This window comes from Ovis canadensis, chromosome 8 (genome assembly GCF_042477335.2).
Source record: "Ovis canadensis isolate MfBH-ARS-UI-01 breed Bighorn chromosome 8, ARS-UI_OviCan_v2, whole genome shotgun sequence".
NCBI classification, from domain to species: domain Eukaryota; kingdom Metazoa; phylum Chordata; class Mammalia; order Artiodactyla; family Bovidae; genus Ovis; species Ovis canadensis.
The window spans coordinates 16,781,539-16,801,358 of NC_091252.1; the positions used below are offsets into that span (position 1 = coordinate 16,781,539).

The following is a 19,820-nucleotide window of genomic DNA, read 5'->3' on the forward strand; positions in this document are numbered from 1 at the left end:
AATTTGCATTTAGAAAACAGCTCTTCTGCACCTCTGTCCTTCCAGAAACAAAAAGACATTGCTATGGCCTGAATGCCTGTGTCCCCTCAAGTTCCTATGCTGAAGTTTCAACTCTCAAAGATGCTGGTAGTAGGAGGGGAGGCTTAATTCATGAGGCTGGAGCCCCTGTGAATGGCATCAGTGCTTATAAAAGAGAGATCCCCAGCACCCTGCCCCATGTGTGGACACAGGGAGAAGTCTCAGATCTGTGGGGGGCCTCACTCAATCCTTCTGGCACTTGATCTGACTTCCAGCCTCCAGAACTGTGAGAAAGAAATTTCTGCTGTTTATAAGCCACCCAGTCAGTGGTATTTTGTTGCAGCAGCTTGAACAGACTAAGACAGATGCTATTCAAAAGATCACGTTTAACTCCTTTCCCAGAAGTGGCCACTTGGGTAAAGAGCGTCCAAAACTGTGAAATTCTCAATGAATGGGGAAGTATTTTAACATGAACCTAACTTAGTACTGGCTTCCCAGGTGGCACTAGTGGTAAAGAGCCTGCCTGTCAATGCAGGATATCTAAGTGACGTGGGTTCCATTCCTGGGTCAGGAAGATCCCCTGGAGCAGAAAATGACAACCCATTCCAGTGTTCTTGCCTGGAGAATCCATAGGGACAGAGGAGCCCGGTGGGCTACTGTCCCTAGGGTCACAGAGCTGGACATGACTGAAGGGACTTAGCACAACACAGCACGACTTAGTTTTTTTTGAAAGTGGGAACATTTTCAAGGATGAGGCTGAGTTTACAGTTTTTCACTAGTTCTGGTTTAGCAGAATGCCATTCTATTTATAAGGATTTCAACAAAATAATGTTGCATTAAGTGTTATTATATGGTTGAATATTGCTGGCCACTTCTGGTATTAAGGATATTAGAAATAATTCTACACTGGCACTCATAGATGATTCTATTAAAATAACATTTTTAAAGGCCAGAAAACTAAGAAACAACCCTATATGAATTATTAGAGGGACCAGCATGGGACAGACTGTACAAATTCTTTCCATCTTCTGCAACAAGAAAACGAAACAATGCCTACATTTAGCAAAGACACTACTAAGGCAGGTATTTTGCAGGCAGGAAAACCTTTTATTTTAAACCACAAATAATCAGCAGGTGGCCACAACTATCCATGTTTCATTAAAATCACATAAAACCTAGGTACAAAAGCACCACTGATTATTGCTCTAGAAAAACGGCATGAAAAAATTCGAATACGCACAGTAAAAGCACCACAGAATGCACAGGACTAAAATTTTAAAGCGAGAGCATGGAATACTGAAATCAATTTTATAGACAGCTTCCAATATTAAACTGGTATTTATTTTACTCAAGGATGATGGAAATTTCCAAAAAGCACGACTATGAGAAGGTAAAATGTCCATCCTTATATATTTTTGTATGCCAACTAGTAGAGTCCTAAAAAATTAGCATTTACAAAATACTCGGTAAAAATAGCTTTTAAAAGTTGTCCCAAGAGGTACATAAAATCAACCCCAATTTTCATGACCATTCATTCTCCCTCGTTAGCTACAGATTCAGTTTTCTGTGCCTGTGAAAAAAAGAAAGGAAGACAAAAAAGACAGTTACTATTAAAACTACCATAAGCCAAAGAAGACTCCACCCGGGCAACATGCACAGTTTGGAACGTCTGCTTTTAGCGGCTCTACTGCAAAACCAAGTTCAACTCTGGGTGTAAAAACAGACAAGGCAGGGATATATGACACAAACACTTGGCTGCATTTGCTGCTTTCTGCTTTGCAAACGACCACAAAAGCTTCGCCTGCGGGGCTCCCGCGGTTCACGATTAAAGAAAAAGAACACCACACTACTATCTGATGCTAGTCACTGCAAACGTGCAGAACTGTCTACTGTACCCTTAACTCTCACTGTTTCAATCTGCCCCTTTACTGACAGTGTGCCGGGTGGGGTACCTCTGGAGGCTGAGACATTAACAGTTGAGCGAGAGATGCGGATCTGCAATCACATTATGGGCAGTAAAGAGACACATTATGAACGGGCGGCCACTGGCTGAAGGGTCCAGCGACTGCTTTCATGACACTGATTCATCAGCGGGAGGCGTCTGGGGAAAGTACCTCTTCAGCTTTAGTGTCACCATTTTCAGACGGTGCTGCGGGGCCTTCCTTTCCAGCGTCCTGCTTCTCCTCCTTCTTCCCTTTAACACCTTTGCTAACCTTTGCTGCCGGTTCTTTCTAACAGAGGATCAAAGCACAGGGAGACAGGGTGTGTGAGACAGGGTGGGAGGCTGCGTCAACTCAGCCAGCCTCCATCCAAACGCAAGGGGAAGCACAAACAAGGGGGAGGGGTGGCTCTCAGGGGAAAAAGGGAACCCGGTTCTGCTGAGCTTTGAGTGGGTTACATGGAGGCTCCCGTGAAAATGTAACAGGCAACTCAGGAAATCCACCGGACTTTGACCTCTCCTCAAGTGTGTGTCTGGTGAGCATCCTCTCTCGATGCAGTGGGAAGCGGTCCTGACGTGGGGAGAGCAGCTGCAGGGGGACACAGTGAAGTCAGGGCAGACCCAGTGAGAGGAACCGCTGCACGTGAGGACCTGGGGCTAAAAGCTGGGAGAGCCCCTGAGAAGGAAGGCCCAGAGGAAGAAAAAACCCCAATTTTAAGACGAAGCTGGGACTGCCCTGGTGGTCCAGTGGTTAAGACTCTAATGTGCTCCCAAAGCAGGGGGCCCAGGCTCCATCCCTGGTTTGGGAACTAAGATTCCAGATCCCACAGGCCATGAGGCGTGGAACCCCCCCCAAAAAGAGACCAAAGCCACAAAAATGAGTTCCGTTTCACAATCGCCTTTTCACACCTCAATACACATCATTTCAAACAATGCACACACAACAAGGGGTGATGCTCTGAAAGGCAAAGTAAAGAAAGGCCATTTGGGGGTACACTTCCTACCCCCGATAATTCTGCAATGTATCCCTACTTAGTAGGACTGATGTGAGTGTCTATCCATAAGATGAAAGAGAAAGGCACTCAGTCATGTCTGACTCTTTGTGACCCCATGGACTACACAGTCCATGGAATTCTCCAGGCCAGAATACTGGAGCGGGTAGCCTTTCCCTTCTCCAGGGCATCTTCCCAACCCAGGCCTCTTGCATTGCAGGGGGATTCTTTACCTGCTGAGCCACCAGGGAGGCCCATGCATAGGATGAGGGTCTGACATAGGACAAGAGGCTTTCCAGGTGGCTTAGTGGGTAAAGCATCTGCCTGCAATGCAGGAGCTGGAGGTGAATATGGATTCAACCCCTGGGTCGGGAGGATCCCTTGGAGAAGGAAATGGCCACCCACTCCAGTATTCTTGCCTGGAGAATCCCCATGGACAGAGGAGTCTGGCAGGCTACAGTTCATGGGGTCACAAAGAGCTGGACATGACTGAAGCAACTGACCACACACGCACACAGGACAAGGGCTATGTAACTGTTTGCTTGTATTCATTATTTGCTGTGTGTTGTTATTATTACTGTGTGTGTTAGGCGCTCAGGCATGTCTGACTCTATATGACCCCGTGGGGTGTTGCCTGCCAGGCTCCTCTGTCCATGGGATTCTCCAGGCAAGAATACTGGAGTGGGCTGCCATTTCCTTCTCCAGGGGATCTTCCTGACCCAGGGATCAAACCCAGGTCTCCTGCTTCCCTGGTGGCACAGCTGGTAAAGAATCCACCTGCAATGCAGGGGGCCTGGGTTCGATCCCTGGGTTGGGAAGATCCCTTGGAGAAGGGAAAGGCTACCCACTCCATATTCTGGGCTGAAGAATTCCATAGTCCATGGGGTCACAAAGAGTCAGACATGACTGAGCGCCTTTTACCGACACTTACCTGCAGTGCAGGCAGACTCTTTACCGTCTGAGCTACCAAGCAAGCCTTAATTATTTGGTAGTATTGATTAATTATTAGTCAGCAGACTGGCCTCCTAAGACCAGTTCTAGGAAGCCAGAAGCCCCCACAAGTCCTCCACCAGCTGTTGGCAGCAGGCCCAGGCTCACTGTTCCAGAGAACCATCTGAACTGTGTGTCTCATGAGGCAGCTACCAAACTCCACCTTGGACGTGAGGCTTCTCAGAGCAGCATGTGCTCTGACTCCCTCTGCCGCACGGACCAAACGGAAAACAGACTCCCAGCAAAGTGTAAGAACTGTGCTCTCTGCTTTTTGAGAAAGCCTGTCTCCAGCTCGGGTGAGTTTTCTGGTCCAGGCACTGAGCCTGAATCATTAAATGTGATCTTTCCTTGGATGACTCTGGGATATGGAATTATAATTCATTCACTGTTGAAAAAGCCAAAGCGGGGGAGGGAGCACCTCTTACCTTAGCAGATGTTTTTCTTGGTTTAGGTTCAGGTTTGGGGGGAGCAGGTTTCTGCAAAGATAAATGAAGTTATACAAATACTGAAAAAGACAACCCTCAGCACCAAAAGAAACAGCAACAAGACTGCCAAAGACAACAGTCCATTTTGACTATGATGTTCATTTCAAAAGGAAAAAATGTCCTATTTTCAGCACCAGCAAAAAGACCTCCGCATTTCATGACTAGTTTCATCCTGGGTTCTCAAGTCGACGACAGGTGAGATCTGGAAGTCAATTCACCATTCCCTGGGCCAGAGTAACTCTCTGGGAACACGTTTAAGCTTCTGTCTGATGTCTCTTTATTTCCTTTTATCACAGCAATGCAGCAAGAGGAACGACTCAGGCCCTCGGCCAAATGACTGTGAATTTGGTTCACCCCGGCCTTCCAAACAGTCTAGAAATCCTAGCACCGTCACAGGCGAAGCCCATGTGGGAACGGAGAGAGCCGCCCATGAAGTATTCCAAAACCAGTTCCAAATTCTCCCACCTCTGATGTGGGTTTCAAATGCCTGTCTGAGCTTGAGCATCTTCCTACTTTTCTCTTCCAAGGCCAGTTCAAGGTGAACAGAATCTCCTGGCCACCCAGACCCTGGGCTCCCTAGAGTCTGTTGTTAGGAACACAATGATAATGATGCAATGTTCGCTGTGTGTGTGCGCGCTCAGTCACTTCAGCCGTGTCCAACTCTTTGTGACCCTATGGACTGTAGCCCACCAGACTCCTCTGTTCGTGGAATTCTCCAGGAAAGAATACTGGAGTGGGTTGCTGCGCCCTCCTCCAGGGGATCTTCCTGATCCAGGGATCGAACCTGTGTCTCTTTCATCTCCTGCACTGGCAGGCGGGTTCTTTACCACTAGCGCCACCTGGGAAGCCCACAAGGTATACTGTTAGCTCCCAAAGTTCAAGATCTTTCACAGACCTTATTAGCTAAAGGGCCCACCAGGCGACCTTTTTTTTCTTGCTTTGTGTGTTTCTCCCCACTCCTGGAAGCAGTGCCCTCCCTGCCCTGTGGCCCCAGGCCCCTCCACACAAGCCCTCAGCCTGGCTGCTCCCTAAGGACCTGAGATGGGTACAAAGAGACACCGGGGAAGTTTAAACCTGTGGTTTTTCTAAAGCTATCTTAGGGCAAATATTTCTCTCTCATGGAGATAGGAAAAAATTATACCTCTCTCCTGGCAGCAGGGAGCATGGTTTTTAAATAGAAAACACTGCCCAGAGTACCTCCTCCACTCCCCCACCCCCCCCCCACCCCCCATGGAGAAAAACACTTGTTTCGACAGTCCCTCCAGGTGTCCTGGACCATACCGAATCTGGCCCTTTCCATCAAGGTCATAAACTGAAATTATAATCACTTCAATTCCGGAAGACTGGTCGTTGGACATAACCTCTCAAATGAAAAAAGGAAATTGAGCTTGAAAAGCAGGGGTTGTTTTCCTTTATCTTCTGACCACCATAAATTTGCTCCCCAAATATATCAGCTTGCATAGCTCCTAAATTTTCAGGATATAAAACATTTCACTTCAGGCTTTGATACATTGTACTAACATGTCCTTGTTTTCTCAATTTACAGCAAAATGGACCTTTTCCTCCTAAACTCAGTATTGGTGTTTTAATGGGACAGGAAATGGTGATGTTTTCGTAGTCTGTAATCCCACTGGCTTCCGAGGCTCTGCATCAGCACTGCAGGCCATGATGTCAGTGGAAGGTATTATATTGCTGGACCCTGGTGCTCAGGAAAGGCCTTGTTTTATATTTTTGTTTTTAACTTAAAGGTCTGCCCCCTCGCCCTTGATAAGCTAGATGTCCATGCAATACAACAGCTTTCAGCATAATCTACAGTGAAATCTAAAAGAGTTAAGACATAGCTTTTAACCACAGTGAAAATCATACCATTGGACAAGCATAACACCTTTTGTGTTGGTATATTGTATTGGTATTGTAGCAGAATCTGGATTAACTACATACACACACAAACACACCTCCCAGGTCTTAACCTTCCAGGTGACTCTGATGTTGCTTCTTAGGTTGGGCCTCATGTGGTGCTAGCGGTAAAGAACCTGCCTACCAACGCAGGAGACACAGGAAACGTGATCCTTGGGTCAGGAAGATCCCTTGGAGGAGAAAATGGCAACCTACTCCAGTGTTCTTGTCTGGAGCACCCATGGACAGAGGAGCCTGGGGGGCTGCAGTCCACGGGGTCACAAAGAGTCAGACACGCCCGAAGTGACTTAGCACGCACACATGCGGAACACTGGCTCAACCCAACCTAAACCCAGCTATGCTTCCCAACTTGAGAATGGTTCCAACACCTATTTCTTTCCTTTTCTTTTAAATTTGTGAAACAAGTTTAGCAAAAATATATTGAGAAGAAAAGCCAGAAACTGATACATATTTTTTTAATTTGTGAGAAGTTTCCAATATCCATTTCAGCTTGGGTTCCCTGCATTGCGCCAGGCACAGGCGTGGGCTGAGAAGAAAGCCAGGCTCCCTTGAAGGTCCCAGTGCCATCTAGTATGGGCTGTGAGCCAAGAGGTCAATGCCTTTCCCCCTGCATCTCAGTGGGCAGCGCACGTCCCCCTCCAGAGAGCCAGGCTGACCGGTCTCAGCAGGAGGAGGCAGGGCACACCAGCAGGCTGGGTGGGAGGAGCACCAGATTCAGCCAGGAGCACGGCAGGGTGAGGAGGGCTGGGGCAGTCTTGTCAAGGCTTGATCACTGCCCATCCCAGCTTCAATGCTCTCAACCCACGACCCTTCCTTGGGCTTGGCCTGGAGGGGGAAACCCCAGGTGGCACACTAGAAATGGTTCCTTTTTTAAAAAGATTCTCTGCTTCTGAAGTAAGGCGACAGTCTATGGATTCAGAGGACTTCCAGAACATTCTGACTAAGGTATGGATTTTCTCTTTCTCGTGGAGACAGAATCAAGACTTCTTGTCTCCTTTGGTACATCAGGTGTAGAATAGGAGGTGAGGGCTTTGCTAATAAAGTCACTCTTCATCGCACAGCTCCAGCCATATCAAACAACTTTCTGGGCTTCGTATGCTTGCTTGCTGGGCTGGCCACTGTTCTTCACCAGTCTATTTGATTAAGTGAATTGCTTGGCAACACTTGTCAAACCTGCTCGAAATTCTGACCCAGGTAATTTCCAAAAAGGAAATTAAACAAAGCTCAAAGGAAACACTACCTTAGTCTTCATTCTGCTGCCGCGGACAGAAGGAGTGTGTGTGTAAGAGCTAGCAACAGTGGGGCCCAAAGTACTCACCGCTGACAACCTGGCTGACCGTCTGGTGGGCTGCAAAGGAAAAGAAACACAAAACATAATTCTTCGTGATTTTGCACAATCAAGCTGATTTTTTAAAAAAATTCATTCTTACTGTCTTACTTTGTTGAAAGAATAGTACGCATGAGTCCCATTAATCCCCCACCTCAACCCCCCATGAGCAGTTAAACATACCCCAAGTGCCCTGCGCACTGGAACATTCCAGAAGAAGTGTCTGTAAAGAGGTACAGGTGCACTGTTCAAAGAAATGGCCTCTCGCAGGGGAGGGCGCCATGGGCAAGGCAGGGAAGACGTGTTTAGGCTGCCACCCAAACCATCATCTACTGTGTGATAAAATGGGCAGCAACAGCACTGAGGCGCTATTTCAGAACCAGTCCAGTCTGACGCGCATTCCTTACAAGCGGAACCGAAGCTTATACATTTATACAAAAAGAGACTTATATAATTGTGCAGAAACCGAAATAGCAGGAGTCCCCTCCCTGGTTACTATGTTAGAAAAGAGAATGACTACAAATCTTAGGCAGTTAACAACCACAGCTTCCTTTTACCTGTAACAAAATAAACACAATGACTGATCTATGAAATGCACATCGCTGAAAGATTTAAATAGAGTATAAAGCTCTTTTCATTTGGAAGTTTACAAATTTAGAGAATCTCTTGAGACCAGAATTTTTCAAGGAAATCTTCCCTAAGGATGGTGCAACTTCACAGCAAAGGAAATGGCAAAGAAAATTACTAAGAGCAGAAATGCTCTACATATTTCAGAAAAACGCACATACAACTGATAATCTGCTCCTCACCAGCCAAAGACAGAGCCTCAAGGGATTTCACTTTCTACAACTTCCTTTCTTTATAAGTGTTCCAGGAGCAAATACTCCTCCCGTTCTCTTCGGTTCGTAGCTCTATTTCTACTAGAACCGTGTACCACCTAACATACAGTAGATATGCAAGAATACTCATTAAAAAAAAAAAAGGAACGCAAGCTTTTCCCTAATTTGCTGCCTTATGCGGACTCTGCCTCATGACAATAGCTTAAAGGTCTCAAATAATCTTTCTGATGGTCAGCGCAAATCGTCAGCAGGAACCTGGGTCACAATTCCAAGGAATCACGGAATTCTCAAGTCAGTCTGGGTGAGCTGGTCAAGACCAAAGAGCCTTGGAGTGTTTCTTGCCATCTCGACATGGAAGAATTTTCTTGCTGAATATAGCCAGAAGAAGCTAAAGCTGTCTTTCTTTAAACTACAGAAGGAAATGAAAGGCCAGAGCCTCCAGGAATAACTTTAACCTTGGTTTCGTGTGCACAGCTCAGAGCTGGACTTCAGGTGGGCGGGCAGAAGTGTCGAGACAGAAGACTGTGCAGACACATCACTGCACAGGGTCAGGGGGTGCACAGCGCAACACACAACGTGGGCTTTCCCTCCTGCGCCTTGTCTGTGCCCCTTCTGCACGGAACCATCTTCTCTAGCACTTCTGAAGCTCTGATGCCTCGCGGGGGCCCTCAGCAAACATGGAAGTGATTGGACTGGGTGAGCACCAGACACGCACAGCAAGAGTGAACTTGCAGGGAGCGGTGCCAAGGCCACTGGCTACTTAGGATCCAGTCTGGAGCCTGAAAAGGGGCCAACAGGTTAACCATTATTTACAACTGCCTCCCTATCAACCAACGAGCTGTCCTGAGTAAGAGCTCATTGAAGGGAAGCCAGATCTTGTGAAAAACTCCCCAACTAGACGGTTCTCTGCCCCCTCCCTCTCCAAGCAAGAGGGAACACATGAAGAGGCAGAGTGATGTCACACCCCACCCTCACCCCGGGATTTCCAGAGGCGTTCCAACAGAGCACTGGCCTGCCAGCTGTTCCCATCCAAATGACTCACTACCTTTTCATAATTCAGGTCCAGCACAAGAGTTTCAAAATGAAAAGTCTAGAAAACGCATGCAAAACAAAGTCTGCCTTTCTAGGCTGTCTGAATGGAGCCACATCTAAAAAGCATATATTCTACAGTAAAATGGTTTTATGACTTCCTGCCTAAAATTCACCAGCTCTTCTTTCTATGTCAGGGAGGGGGGGGGTGAAAAAAAACCCCAAACTTCTCTTAAATATTCTTCTCTTAAACCATCCTAAGAGATGCTCTTTCTCACTGCAGAGAGGGGAGGCTCAAACAAACTTGCGCTCACAGTCAGTAGTACTGACTTTGCAGCAGGTACGTACACCTTCCTGCAAAGTTTCATCACATTTCACAAATCTTCCTATAAATGACTGGACTGTATTTACTGGATATATGCTAGACCAGGCTGCTCTTCTCCCTTCTTTCAAACACTAGAATTCAAAGTATTCATTTGAGACTCACACTGTGGGGCAGAACTACTATTTTAAAAAAAGATTTAGGAATTTCTTTCAATAAACAAGGGTTTACTGTATAGCACAAGGAACTATATTCAATATCTTGTAATATAGTGGAAAGAATTTTAAAAAAGAATATAGACGTATACATGTATGTGTATCACCAAAGCATCTTGTTATGTGCCTGAAACACAATATGGTGAATCAACTATACGTCAATTTTAAAAAAAAATGTCTCTCCATTTGTTGATTGTGAATCCGCAGGAAAAGTGGCCGAAAGAGCAGTTCTCAGGGGAAAAAAGGCAGGCTTTTAGAATGATGGGTCGTTGAGAGTTATAGAAACCACGTGAAGGTTTGTTACTGTGGTACACAGGTGCTGGACAAAATGGAATTATTCAGTAGGCATTGACTGCTTACCTGACAAACTCCCTAGGCTGGACAAAATTATAGTGAGGGCTACTATGAAAGATACAGAGTCTTTAATGTCCTGCAAAGGCAACACAGAAGTCTGATCTCAATATGACAGAACTCCCTGGGAGAGCTAGGAACAAGTAGAATCACTGGACTTAGCTGAACACTGCTCAAAACATATGGGCCATTCCAGTGGAATTCAGAAGTACATTTACTTTTATGAGACTTCCTAATGCCTCTGTGCTTCACCATGCACTTCCAAGTAAAGCCCACAAGTCAAGTTGCTTTTAACTTTCAGAAACAAATGAAGAGCTAGGTCGAATTCCCCTTCTTTGCAGAATTGAGAAGTGGAGCAGGATGCGTATCAGGGTCTTGCCTGGAGGACGGAGAAGACAGAGAAAAGGCACTGGGTGACCAGATTCGATTTTTTGGGGCCATGACGTGTGGCATGCGGGATCTTATAGCTTCCTGACCAGGACTGAACCCGGGTCCCCTGCACTGGACCACCACGAAGTCCCATGACCAGATTCACGATGACCCCAAAAGGGGCATGAGGACAGGGGATTCTGAGTCAGAAGACTCAGACGGCTTTCCTGGTGCTGCAACTGACGAAGTGAGGGAAAAGTATGTTATTTCTCTGAGAACCTTTTTCACTCTTGTTAAATGGGGATAATAACTCGTGCTTCTGTTGACCAAAACAGTGCTTCTCTGACATAAACTGCTCCCTCTGATTGCTTTCTTTTTCTTCATAGCAGATTTCTGATCATTTTATTTGCTCTCTCTTTCTCCCTTCTAAGTGGAAGCTCCATGAAGGCAGAGACTTTTGCTCCTTTGTCACTACGCAATCTGCACAGCCTGGTGCATCAAGTCTCCATACATCTTTCGGTTGCTTTGGTAGGAATGCTCTTGCTGTTGTTCGGTCGTTAAGTCAGTCGTGTCTGACTCCGCAACCCCCTGGACTCCAGCACATCAGGCTTCCCTATTCTTCACCATCTCCCAGAGTCTGCTCAAACTCATGTCCACTGAGTCAGTGATGCCATTCAGCCACCTCATCCTCTGTCGCCCCCTTCCCCGCCTGCCCTCAATCTCCCCCAGCATCAGGATCTTTTCCAATGAGTCGGCTCTGTGCGTGGCCAACTAGCTCTATGGAAATCCCGAAGTGCTCTCTCCCCTTGTTCCAGGGTTAAATTAAGGGTCAGCTCAAACAATGGAGGTGAAAGGGCTTAGGAATCTGCCCAGTGTAATGACTGTAGCCCATCACTTTGGTCATTTATTGTCCAGATACTATACTCTGCACTATGCCCTTCAAATACCACTGAGAAGATTTTCAAAAGGGGATCCTCCTTTGTAACTGATATTTATTGACTGTAGACTGGGTTGGGCACACTCAGTGACATAACTAGAAAGCCCCATCAATTTAGCAGGGAAAATCAACCAATATATGATTAAACAGTTCTTATCCCAAAGCACTTCTAATTAACCAACCTTTTCACTTTTTAAACAATTGTGTTGGTGTCCTGAAGACAAATCATAAGTTTTAATCTGATCCTGATTTAAATGATAGGAAGAGTCTTTTCTAGGAAAGATTTCTGATAGCAGCAAGATAATATATGCAATCAGATAAAACATTAAAAATAATAATGTAAAAATATAAGTAGTAAAAATTCTGAGGCTAAAAGAATATGCATAAGACAACTGTATGAGCAAGAATCTCGTTCATATATTCTAACCAGCTTGCTTTTAGTGTTGAAAGGAGGGAAAAGTTCTCACTGTCCACGATCTGTTGTACATAATGGTTTCTAGGTTTTCTGACAGATCAATTTAAATAGCAGTCCCCAAGGAGAAACCCAACTGCATTTGTGCCAAAACCTAAAAACATTAAGGCGTATTACACTTAGTCAATTGTCCTACAGATTATATTTCACCATTTTCCAGAAAATTCAAGCACTGGAACTTTGGTATAACATTTTTTTGTTTGGTTCTACCATCTGTCTGGGCTTCCCTTGTGACTCAGCTGGTAAAGAATCTGCCTGCAATGTGGGAGACCTGGGTTTGATCCCTGGGTTGGGAAGATCCCCTGAAGAAGGGAAAGGCTACCCACTCCAGTATTCTGGCCTAGAGAATTCCATGGACTGTACAGTCCATGGGGTTGCAAAGAGTTGAATACTACTGAGTGACTTGCATATGGCAGTCCACTCCAGCACTCTTGCCTGGAAAATCCCATGGACGGAGGAGCCTGACAGGCTACAGTTCATGGGGCCGCAAAGCGGCGGACACGCCTTCACTTTCACTTTCACCATCTGCTTAGTGACTTGACCTTGGATTGCCAGTTTTACCTCCCAAGCTCCGCTAGACACTGAAAACTGGGTAAATGCATGGCGGGGACTTGGCTATACGCAGTTCTGTTTGTTCTGCTTTTGAAGTATTTCTTTACAGATTCTGTTGAAGATTTTCCACTCGGCAGAACGAACTTCCTTTTACAAATCATGTGTAGGGGTTTTGCTCTCATGACAACCTCTGAATTACTAACACAATATGAGTCACCCAATCAAAGACTCTGTAACTAGATAGTGTTTTCGTCTCTCTCCTGACCCCTTTGAGTTTGTAAGTTCAAGGGTTAAGAGCTGCAGTGTTTCTACACACTGTAAGGCTCTGTGCGAAAGGGAATGGCTATCATCACAGTTACCATCTCATTCTAGCTCGTCTCCTTTTAGAAGCTCATGATATTGCCATGGAAGGTCAAAGGCAAGCATCTCTTCCAAGCTCCTAGCCTTTTGGAGTTTTCTGTATTTTCACACAGAGCTTCTTTGACTTATTATCTAATTATCCCAAAACCTAAGAATTTTCCTAGTTAGAAGTAAAAAACTTCAAAATTCTGGCATTTTACATATCTTTTGTAGTTTTTGACTTTAAAAGACGACTGCTTTTAGGCAAATATTCAGAGCCCAAACGGTAATTTATAGTTCACTCACTGGAGTGGAGAATTTATTAAATCAACAGTCTTTCATTTCCTTACTGTGAAAGGCGGACATTGTTCTCCTTGATGAATTTACCTATTATCTCACTCTTTGCCCAGAAGGAATTCTCAGCATCTGCTTTAACAGACAGCAGTACGGACAAGCAGAAACATAAACATGCTAAGTGGGAAACACCTCCTGAGTGCCCCTAACTGAAATCTGCCCAGGCCAAGGGCGGAAACACAGCCACACTTCTATCTCTGGTTTGCGTAGTCTCAACAATCCAGTTTAGAAGAGCAGTCATTCAGATGCAGACAGTCATAACAATACTAGAAATTCCAGTTAATAACTGAATACAGGATGTCAAAGACACACTTACCTCCTGCTTAGTTACTTTGGATCCATCCTTGCCCTCTGTATTCTCTGGAGACTAAAAAGAAAATATTTGGGTGAATTGTATTTAAGTTGGAAAATGCATATTAAAAGACTACATAAGCCAATGATAATTTCCAGGGAAAAGTAAATTTGTAAAAGGATACGTCTTACACACACACACACACACACACACACACACACACACACACACACAGCATTTATCTGCATAACTGCTCTAATATTTCACCAGAATTGTTGCAAGAACTGATCTGAGCCCCTGTTCTCAATGTACATTCACTTGAAGCAATTTTCATTGATTTCTCTTGCCACTGGGGGAAAGAACAGAGAGCCAATAGTCACTTTGTTCCCTAAGATGAGAGCAGGAAAAGCCCAGGCCAAGCGCAAAATTGTTATTTTCACCCCATACTCAGCTAGCTTTGATTTCTAGCCCATTTCCTGATAAGACTTGACACATTTATCCTGAATTCCCATTTTTCCATCAGTAACTCCAGGGTCTCTCCCACACTCCCAGCCCCAGCGGAACGGCCCAGCACCCAGCCACGCTAGCTGATTTCTTTCCAGAGTTTGATCCATGCCCCCGGGGAAGCATCTGCCCACTCTTGTGACAGCTCCTTTCCAGACTCCATAAATACACTTAGATTTATAAGACAAATCAATTATGTCAATATGTTTTTATTGGCTAGACAATAAATAAGATGAAAACACTTCAAATAATCAGAAAATTAAAACTATTTGACACAACACAGGAATAGAGTGGGCTTCCCAAATGGTGCTAGTGGTAAAGAACCTGCCTCCCAGTGCTGGAGACCTAAGGGACGAGGGTTCAGTCCCTGGGTGGGGAAGATCCCCTGAAGAAGGGAACGGCTACCCACTCCAGTACTCTTGCCTGGAGAATCCCATGGACAGAGGAGCCTAGTGGGCTACGGTCCACAGGGCTGCAAAGGGTTGGACACAAGTGAAGTGACTTAGCAGAAAAGCATGCAGGAACAGAGGAGTGTCTCAGACGCTAAAGAATCTGTTTGTGATGCAGGAGAACCAGGTTTGATCCCTGAGTCGGGAGGATCTCCTGGAGAATGGAAGGGCTACCCACTTCAGTACTCTTGTCTGGAGAATTCCAAGGACAGAGAAGCCTGGTGGGGCTACACTCCAAAAGGTCACAAGGAGTCGGACACAACTGAGAGACTAACACACACACAGGAAGAGTTCCCAGGACAAAAAACATACAAGAGCAAACTGACATTTGACGCAATGCACGGCTTAGCAAAAGAAAACAGCTGTGTGGTAAGGCCTAGTCTGATAAAATGAGAAAAACATTTAAAAGCTCCTCAAACCCACTGTTCGCTGGGGTTGGTGACACTGTAAATCAATATATTTTCAAAGAACAATCTGGCAATATAAAAAAGACACAGAGGACTAATCATGTAATGATGGAGTAATTCTGATTTCGGAACCAAGAGTCAGAGAAAGAAACAAGAAGCTTTGTAAAAATACCGTTTTATTTGTACTCTAATATGAAATAATTGGAAACAACTCACAGGATCGGTAAATAACAGGCAAATGTTTAGATAAACAACGTAATTATTAATGTTATGGGATTAAAAATAGTTAAGCTATGTGAACATATGGAAAGTCCACATAAAGTAAGATTAAATTTAAACACTTAGGTTACAGGAAAATCCCTGGCAGACCAGTGGTTAGGACTGCACACTTTCACTGCGGAGGGGCTGCGTTCAATCTCAGGTAGAGGAACGAAGATCACGTGAGCTGCACAGTGTGGCCAAAAAACTATTAATAAATAAACGCTTGGATTATAAAGTAATATGTAAAAGTCAGGTCAGAAGTAGATAAAGTCTTTGAGAAAGACAAAACCTTTTCTTCAATGCAAACAACACAGTAAGCCTCTTCTTCCCTGGGGCTGCCTGTTGGCCAGTTTACGGATTTCTCTCTCTTCAGAACCTCCCACATCCCTGGAGTTCTCTCCTGTTTCCACACCAACCGTTTTCCCCCTCATCCGTGCAATCCTCTCTATCATCAAGGAAAACAGAGCTTCTCTTTCCTCTCCCCACTCTCTGGCGCAGGATGTCCGGCTCGCAGGTCTTGTGCTGCATCAGCCGGCTGAGTTAGAGACAGGGAAATCTTGAGAAAGTCTAACAAGCGAGCCATTTGGCTTTGCCCATTTCCCCAGGTACCAATGTGACCTGTCTGGCCACAACCAGATGCTGTGTTGTCTGAAGTGCTGGGCTCTCATCCTTACTTATCAGGCCACTCAGTAGATCTGATCTGGGCTACCCTCTACCTGTAACTGACAGGCTTCTAAAGCAGCAGCACACAGCTACTACTTATTTGTTTTTTGGCCACGTGGGATGTTAAGTTTCTTGGCCATGTGGGATGTTAAGTTTCTTGACCAGGGATTGAATCCACCCTCCCTGCATTGTAAGCACAGAGTCCTAACCACTGGACTTCCAGGGAAGTCTCCACATAGCTTCTACTGACATTAAATGACAGTAAAAATTTTTTTCCTGAAACTGATATTATCCACAATTTTTTTTCCCCTTAAACTGATATTAATGACATTATGTTCAATATGCTTCCAGGCAGTGGATTTGTGACAGCAATATGACTGATCACTCTCTAAACTGACCTAATATTGTTTGTATTGGATGCCAATTATTGAAAAAGAGAAACCTGGAAACCACCCCTCCCCCCAAAAAATGGCAGGTATAACTGACTATGTTAATACTTGCAGATGAATGAATGAGCCTAAGCCTGGAGACGGAAGAGAGACAACTGTAGCGCAGCTGGTTTCTCTGGCAACTACTCCCCGAGATCACTCTATACACAGGCACACAGCAAACTGGTAGGCAGGAACAACCCAAATGATCTTCACCCTGGCGTCCGTGGGGTTCTGCGGCACACATGCAGGTCCAGACACCACTTCACTCTCGGCTCCCTAGCTCAGAGCCGGGTGGTCTGGGACAGTGACCTGATCATGTGACTTTCTCTGATCGATGATAGTGACACCTAACTCAAAGGGTCACCTTTACGATCAAGCGAGATACTGGGGAGAGCATTTCATAGACCGAATGGCTATACAAATGTTATACAACAAAACACATAGCAGGAGACTGGCTGCTTGGGGCTGGTGCACTGGGCCAACCCAGAGGGATGGTATGGGGAGGGAGGAGGGTGGGTGTTCAGGATGGGGAACACGTGTATACCTGTGGTGGATTCATGTTGATGTATGGCAAAACCAATACAATACTGTAAAGTAGTTAACCTCCAATTAAAATAAATACGTTTATATTTTAAAAAAATAAAAAAAAATTAGGCCTTAATGAGTCTTTTTTTATAGCAACAATTTTTATTTGAATATAGAGGTAAAATAACCACCTTTTAATCCTGAAATTCTAGACTTCCATATTTGTGACTAATATCTACTAAGCCATATTTGTCATTATTAATGAGTCTGTAAATTATCATATATGATATATTAAATTCAATGGAGCCTTGAGGTTGAATGCAATTCCTTACATCCAGATTCCCTGCAACCTTGTCATCTGCTTCTGTTACACAGAGTAACAGGCATACAATTTCAGAAGGACCTACCACCTTTCAGGCTGTCTTATCACACTGCTAACACTTAGCCATGAGGCTGGAGAGAGCAGGAGGTCATGGTATAAAGGAATCAAAAGAGAAGCGCAAAGCTTTCGTCCAAGATTTTGAGGAATAAAAATGAAGAAAAGTGAGAAATAAGGCTTGGGGGTGTACACAGATGATCTCAGATATACTTCAACCACCCTGTGAGCAGAAGGGAAGGATGAAGTGAGTGAGACAGGCTGCAGGGGGATCCAAGGCAGACGGGTTCTTGCCTACTCCCCTAGACAGGGCAGCCTCACGCTAATCTAATGTGAATGCAGAATGGCCAAGAAGGCAGAGAACCATGGTTTAACAAAAAAGATCTTATTCACACATCTGAGGCTCCTTCAGCATCCAACTGGATGGGGGCTGAACTAAGAACCAGCCAGGGGTAGGGGACACATGTGGTGGCCTGATGGAAGGCACAGCGGGGATTCTGGGGGAGTCACTGGGTGGCGGGTGGCGCAAGTCAGCAGGCAGCTGGATCACCTGGTAACCCAACGAAAAAGGAGAATCAGTCGAGAGCACAAACTGTGCATGGCAAAAATCAACAGGTAGTTGAACTTTTTAAAACTGCAAGTTCTGAAAATGAAAGCAGGCTCCTTGAAATTAAGAAGAACTCAAAAGGTAAAGTCTAGGCCAGGTACAGCAGGAGAAATAACGAATTGTCATGGAGTGCTGAGGAACTAGCCCAGAATGTACCAAACAGCAATAAGCAGATAAACAGTATGAAAGAGCGGTTAGGAGACATGGTGGTTAACTGCAAGGGCCCACACATGTTTAACAGACTTTCAGAAGCAGAGAACAGAGACACTGGGAGGAAGGCAAAGGCGTAACGGGTGAGAAGTTTCCCAAACTGAAGTCATGAGTCTCCAGAAGAAAAACTCACACCAAGGAGCAAACTGGAAACAAAGCAAAGCAAACATATACAACGAGACATAATGAAACCACAGAAGGTCGAAGAAAATGAAGAAAGCCGTTAGAAGTTTCCAGAATTAAGAGATGGATTATTTTCAAAGAACTACCTTCTCACCAGAATCTGTAAACAGGAAACTCCAGAGAAATGTTCAAGGAGTTGAGGAAAACTGTCAGCCTAAAATTTTACACCCAGCTATCATTCAAGAGTAAAGATAAATGAAGGTATGTCATAATATAAATACTAAGAAGAGTTTACTGCCAACAGAGTCTCTCTTTCAACAAGGATCTAAACCTAAAGGATCAAATTCAGCAAGAAGAAAAGAGAATTGACACGAAAGAAAAATGTATAAGAAAAAAGTATAAAATATATTGGCAAATCTAATATCTATTTTTTGTGTATTTAAAATATTTCAATAGAAATCACAGACTAGTGTTGCCCTATGAAATTATAAAATGTAATTTCAGATTTTCTAATAGCCACATGAAGAAAGTAAAAAGACAAAGGTGAAACTAATTTTGATAATATATTTAGCTGAAGATAACTAAAACTTTATCATTTCAACATGCTATCAAGATTCAAATTATTAATCAGATACGTGACAAACGTTCCTCACACTAAATCCTCAAAACTCGGCATGTCTTTCACGTCTACAGCACACTTCCACTCAAATGCCAAGTTTTCACTAGGAACATCTGACCCACATTTAGCGGTCATAAACTATATTGTATTTTCACATATCCAGGTTGTTGCAAACATGTTTAAAACCTCCCAGTATCTGAATCGAATATCAGCTTTTAAATTTAAATTGATGAAATTAAAATTTTTTAAACTTGGCTCATTCTTTCTCAGTGGCTAACAGCCTCGTGTAGTTAGTGGCTGCCATCCTGGGTGGCACAGGTCTAGACAGTAACAGCCATAAAACATGAGAAGAGGGGGGAGACAGCATCTCCACCTCCAGCATGGGAGGGTCCTGGTTTTGTTCTGGAGGATTATACAGACACAGAATCATTTTAGATCACACTAAAATAAAAATTTTAAGACAGGCATTATGTTTTTTAAGAAAATAAAAAGAATCTATACACTTAACAAATCAGGAGGAGTGAAATAAAGCAAATTTTACAAATCAAAGGCAGGGAAGAAAAGAGGAAAACACATGATAAACATAAACCACAAAACAAGTCATTAGAAACAGTCCACATATATTAGTTATCACAATATACCTAAACAAGCTACACTCATTCATTATGTCAAATAACAAAAGAAATAGAATGCAATACATGATTACTTATAAATTTCAAAACATGCACAAATCAATTATCATGGATTTACATATAACATACACATCATGAACATCTAAAATCATGACCTGCAAAGATACACAATCAATTCATGATCAAGGTTATCTTCAGGAAGGTTCACAAGGGAAGGGAATCAAGGAGGTGTTTTGAACTTAAACTTCATAACATTTTATTCTTAGAAAGATCT

General features: G+C 44.2%; 1 protein-coding gene across 13 annotated transcripts in view; it reads right to left on the reverse strand.

Annotated features, from left to right (window-relative positions):
* HMGN3 (high mobility group nucleosomal binding domain 3) overlaps positions 1-19,820 on the reverse strand; it is a 54,597-nt gene that overhangs the window by 21,421 nt on the left and 13,356 nt on the right. Inside the window, exons 2-8 of one of the 13 annotated variants that reach the window (XM_069598048.1) lie at positions 13,764-13,814; positions 7,660-7,689; positions 4,365-4,415; positions 2,473-2,546; positions 2,133-2,249; positions 1,914-2,013; positions 1,338-1,588 (exon numbers count right to left, since the gene is read on the reverse strand). In XM_069598048.1, coding sequence (XP_069454149.1) covers positions 1,944-2,013; positions 2,133-2,249; positions 2,473-2,546; positions 4,365-4,415; positions 7,660-7,689; positions 13,764-13,814 — 393 coding nt within the window. In that variant the 3' untranslated portion in view covers positions 1,338-1,588; positions 1,914-1,943. Of the gene's footprint in view, positions 1-1,337; positions 1,589-1,757; positions 2,014-2,132; positions 2,250-2,277; positions 2,547-4,364; positions 4,416-7,581; positions 7,690-13,763; positions 13,815-19,820 lie in introns of those variants that run through there. The other 12 variants (XM_069598053.1, XM_069598054.1, XM_069598046.1 and 9 more) reach the window with 12 other exon arrangements.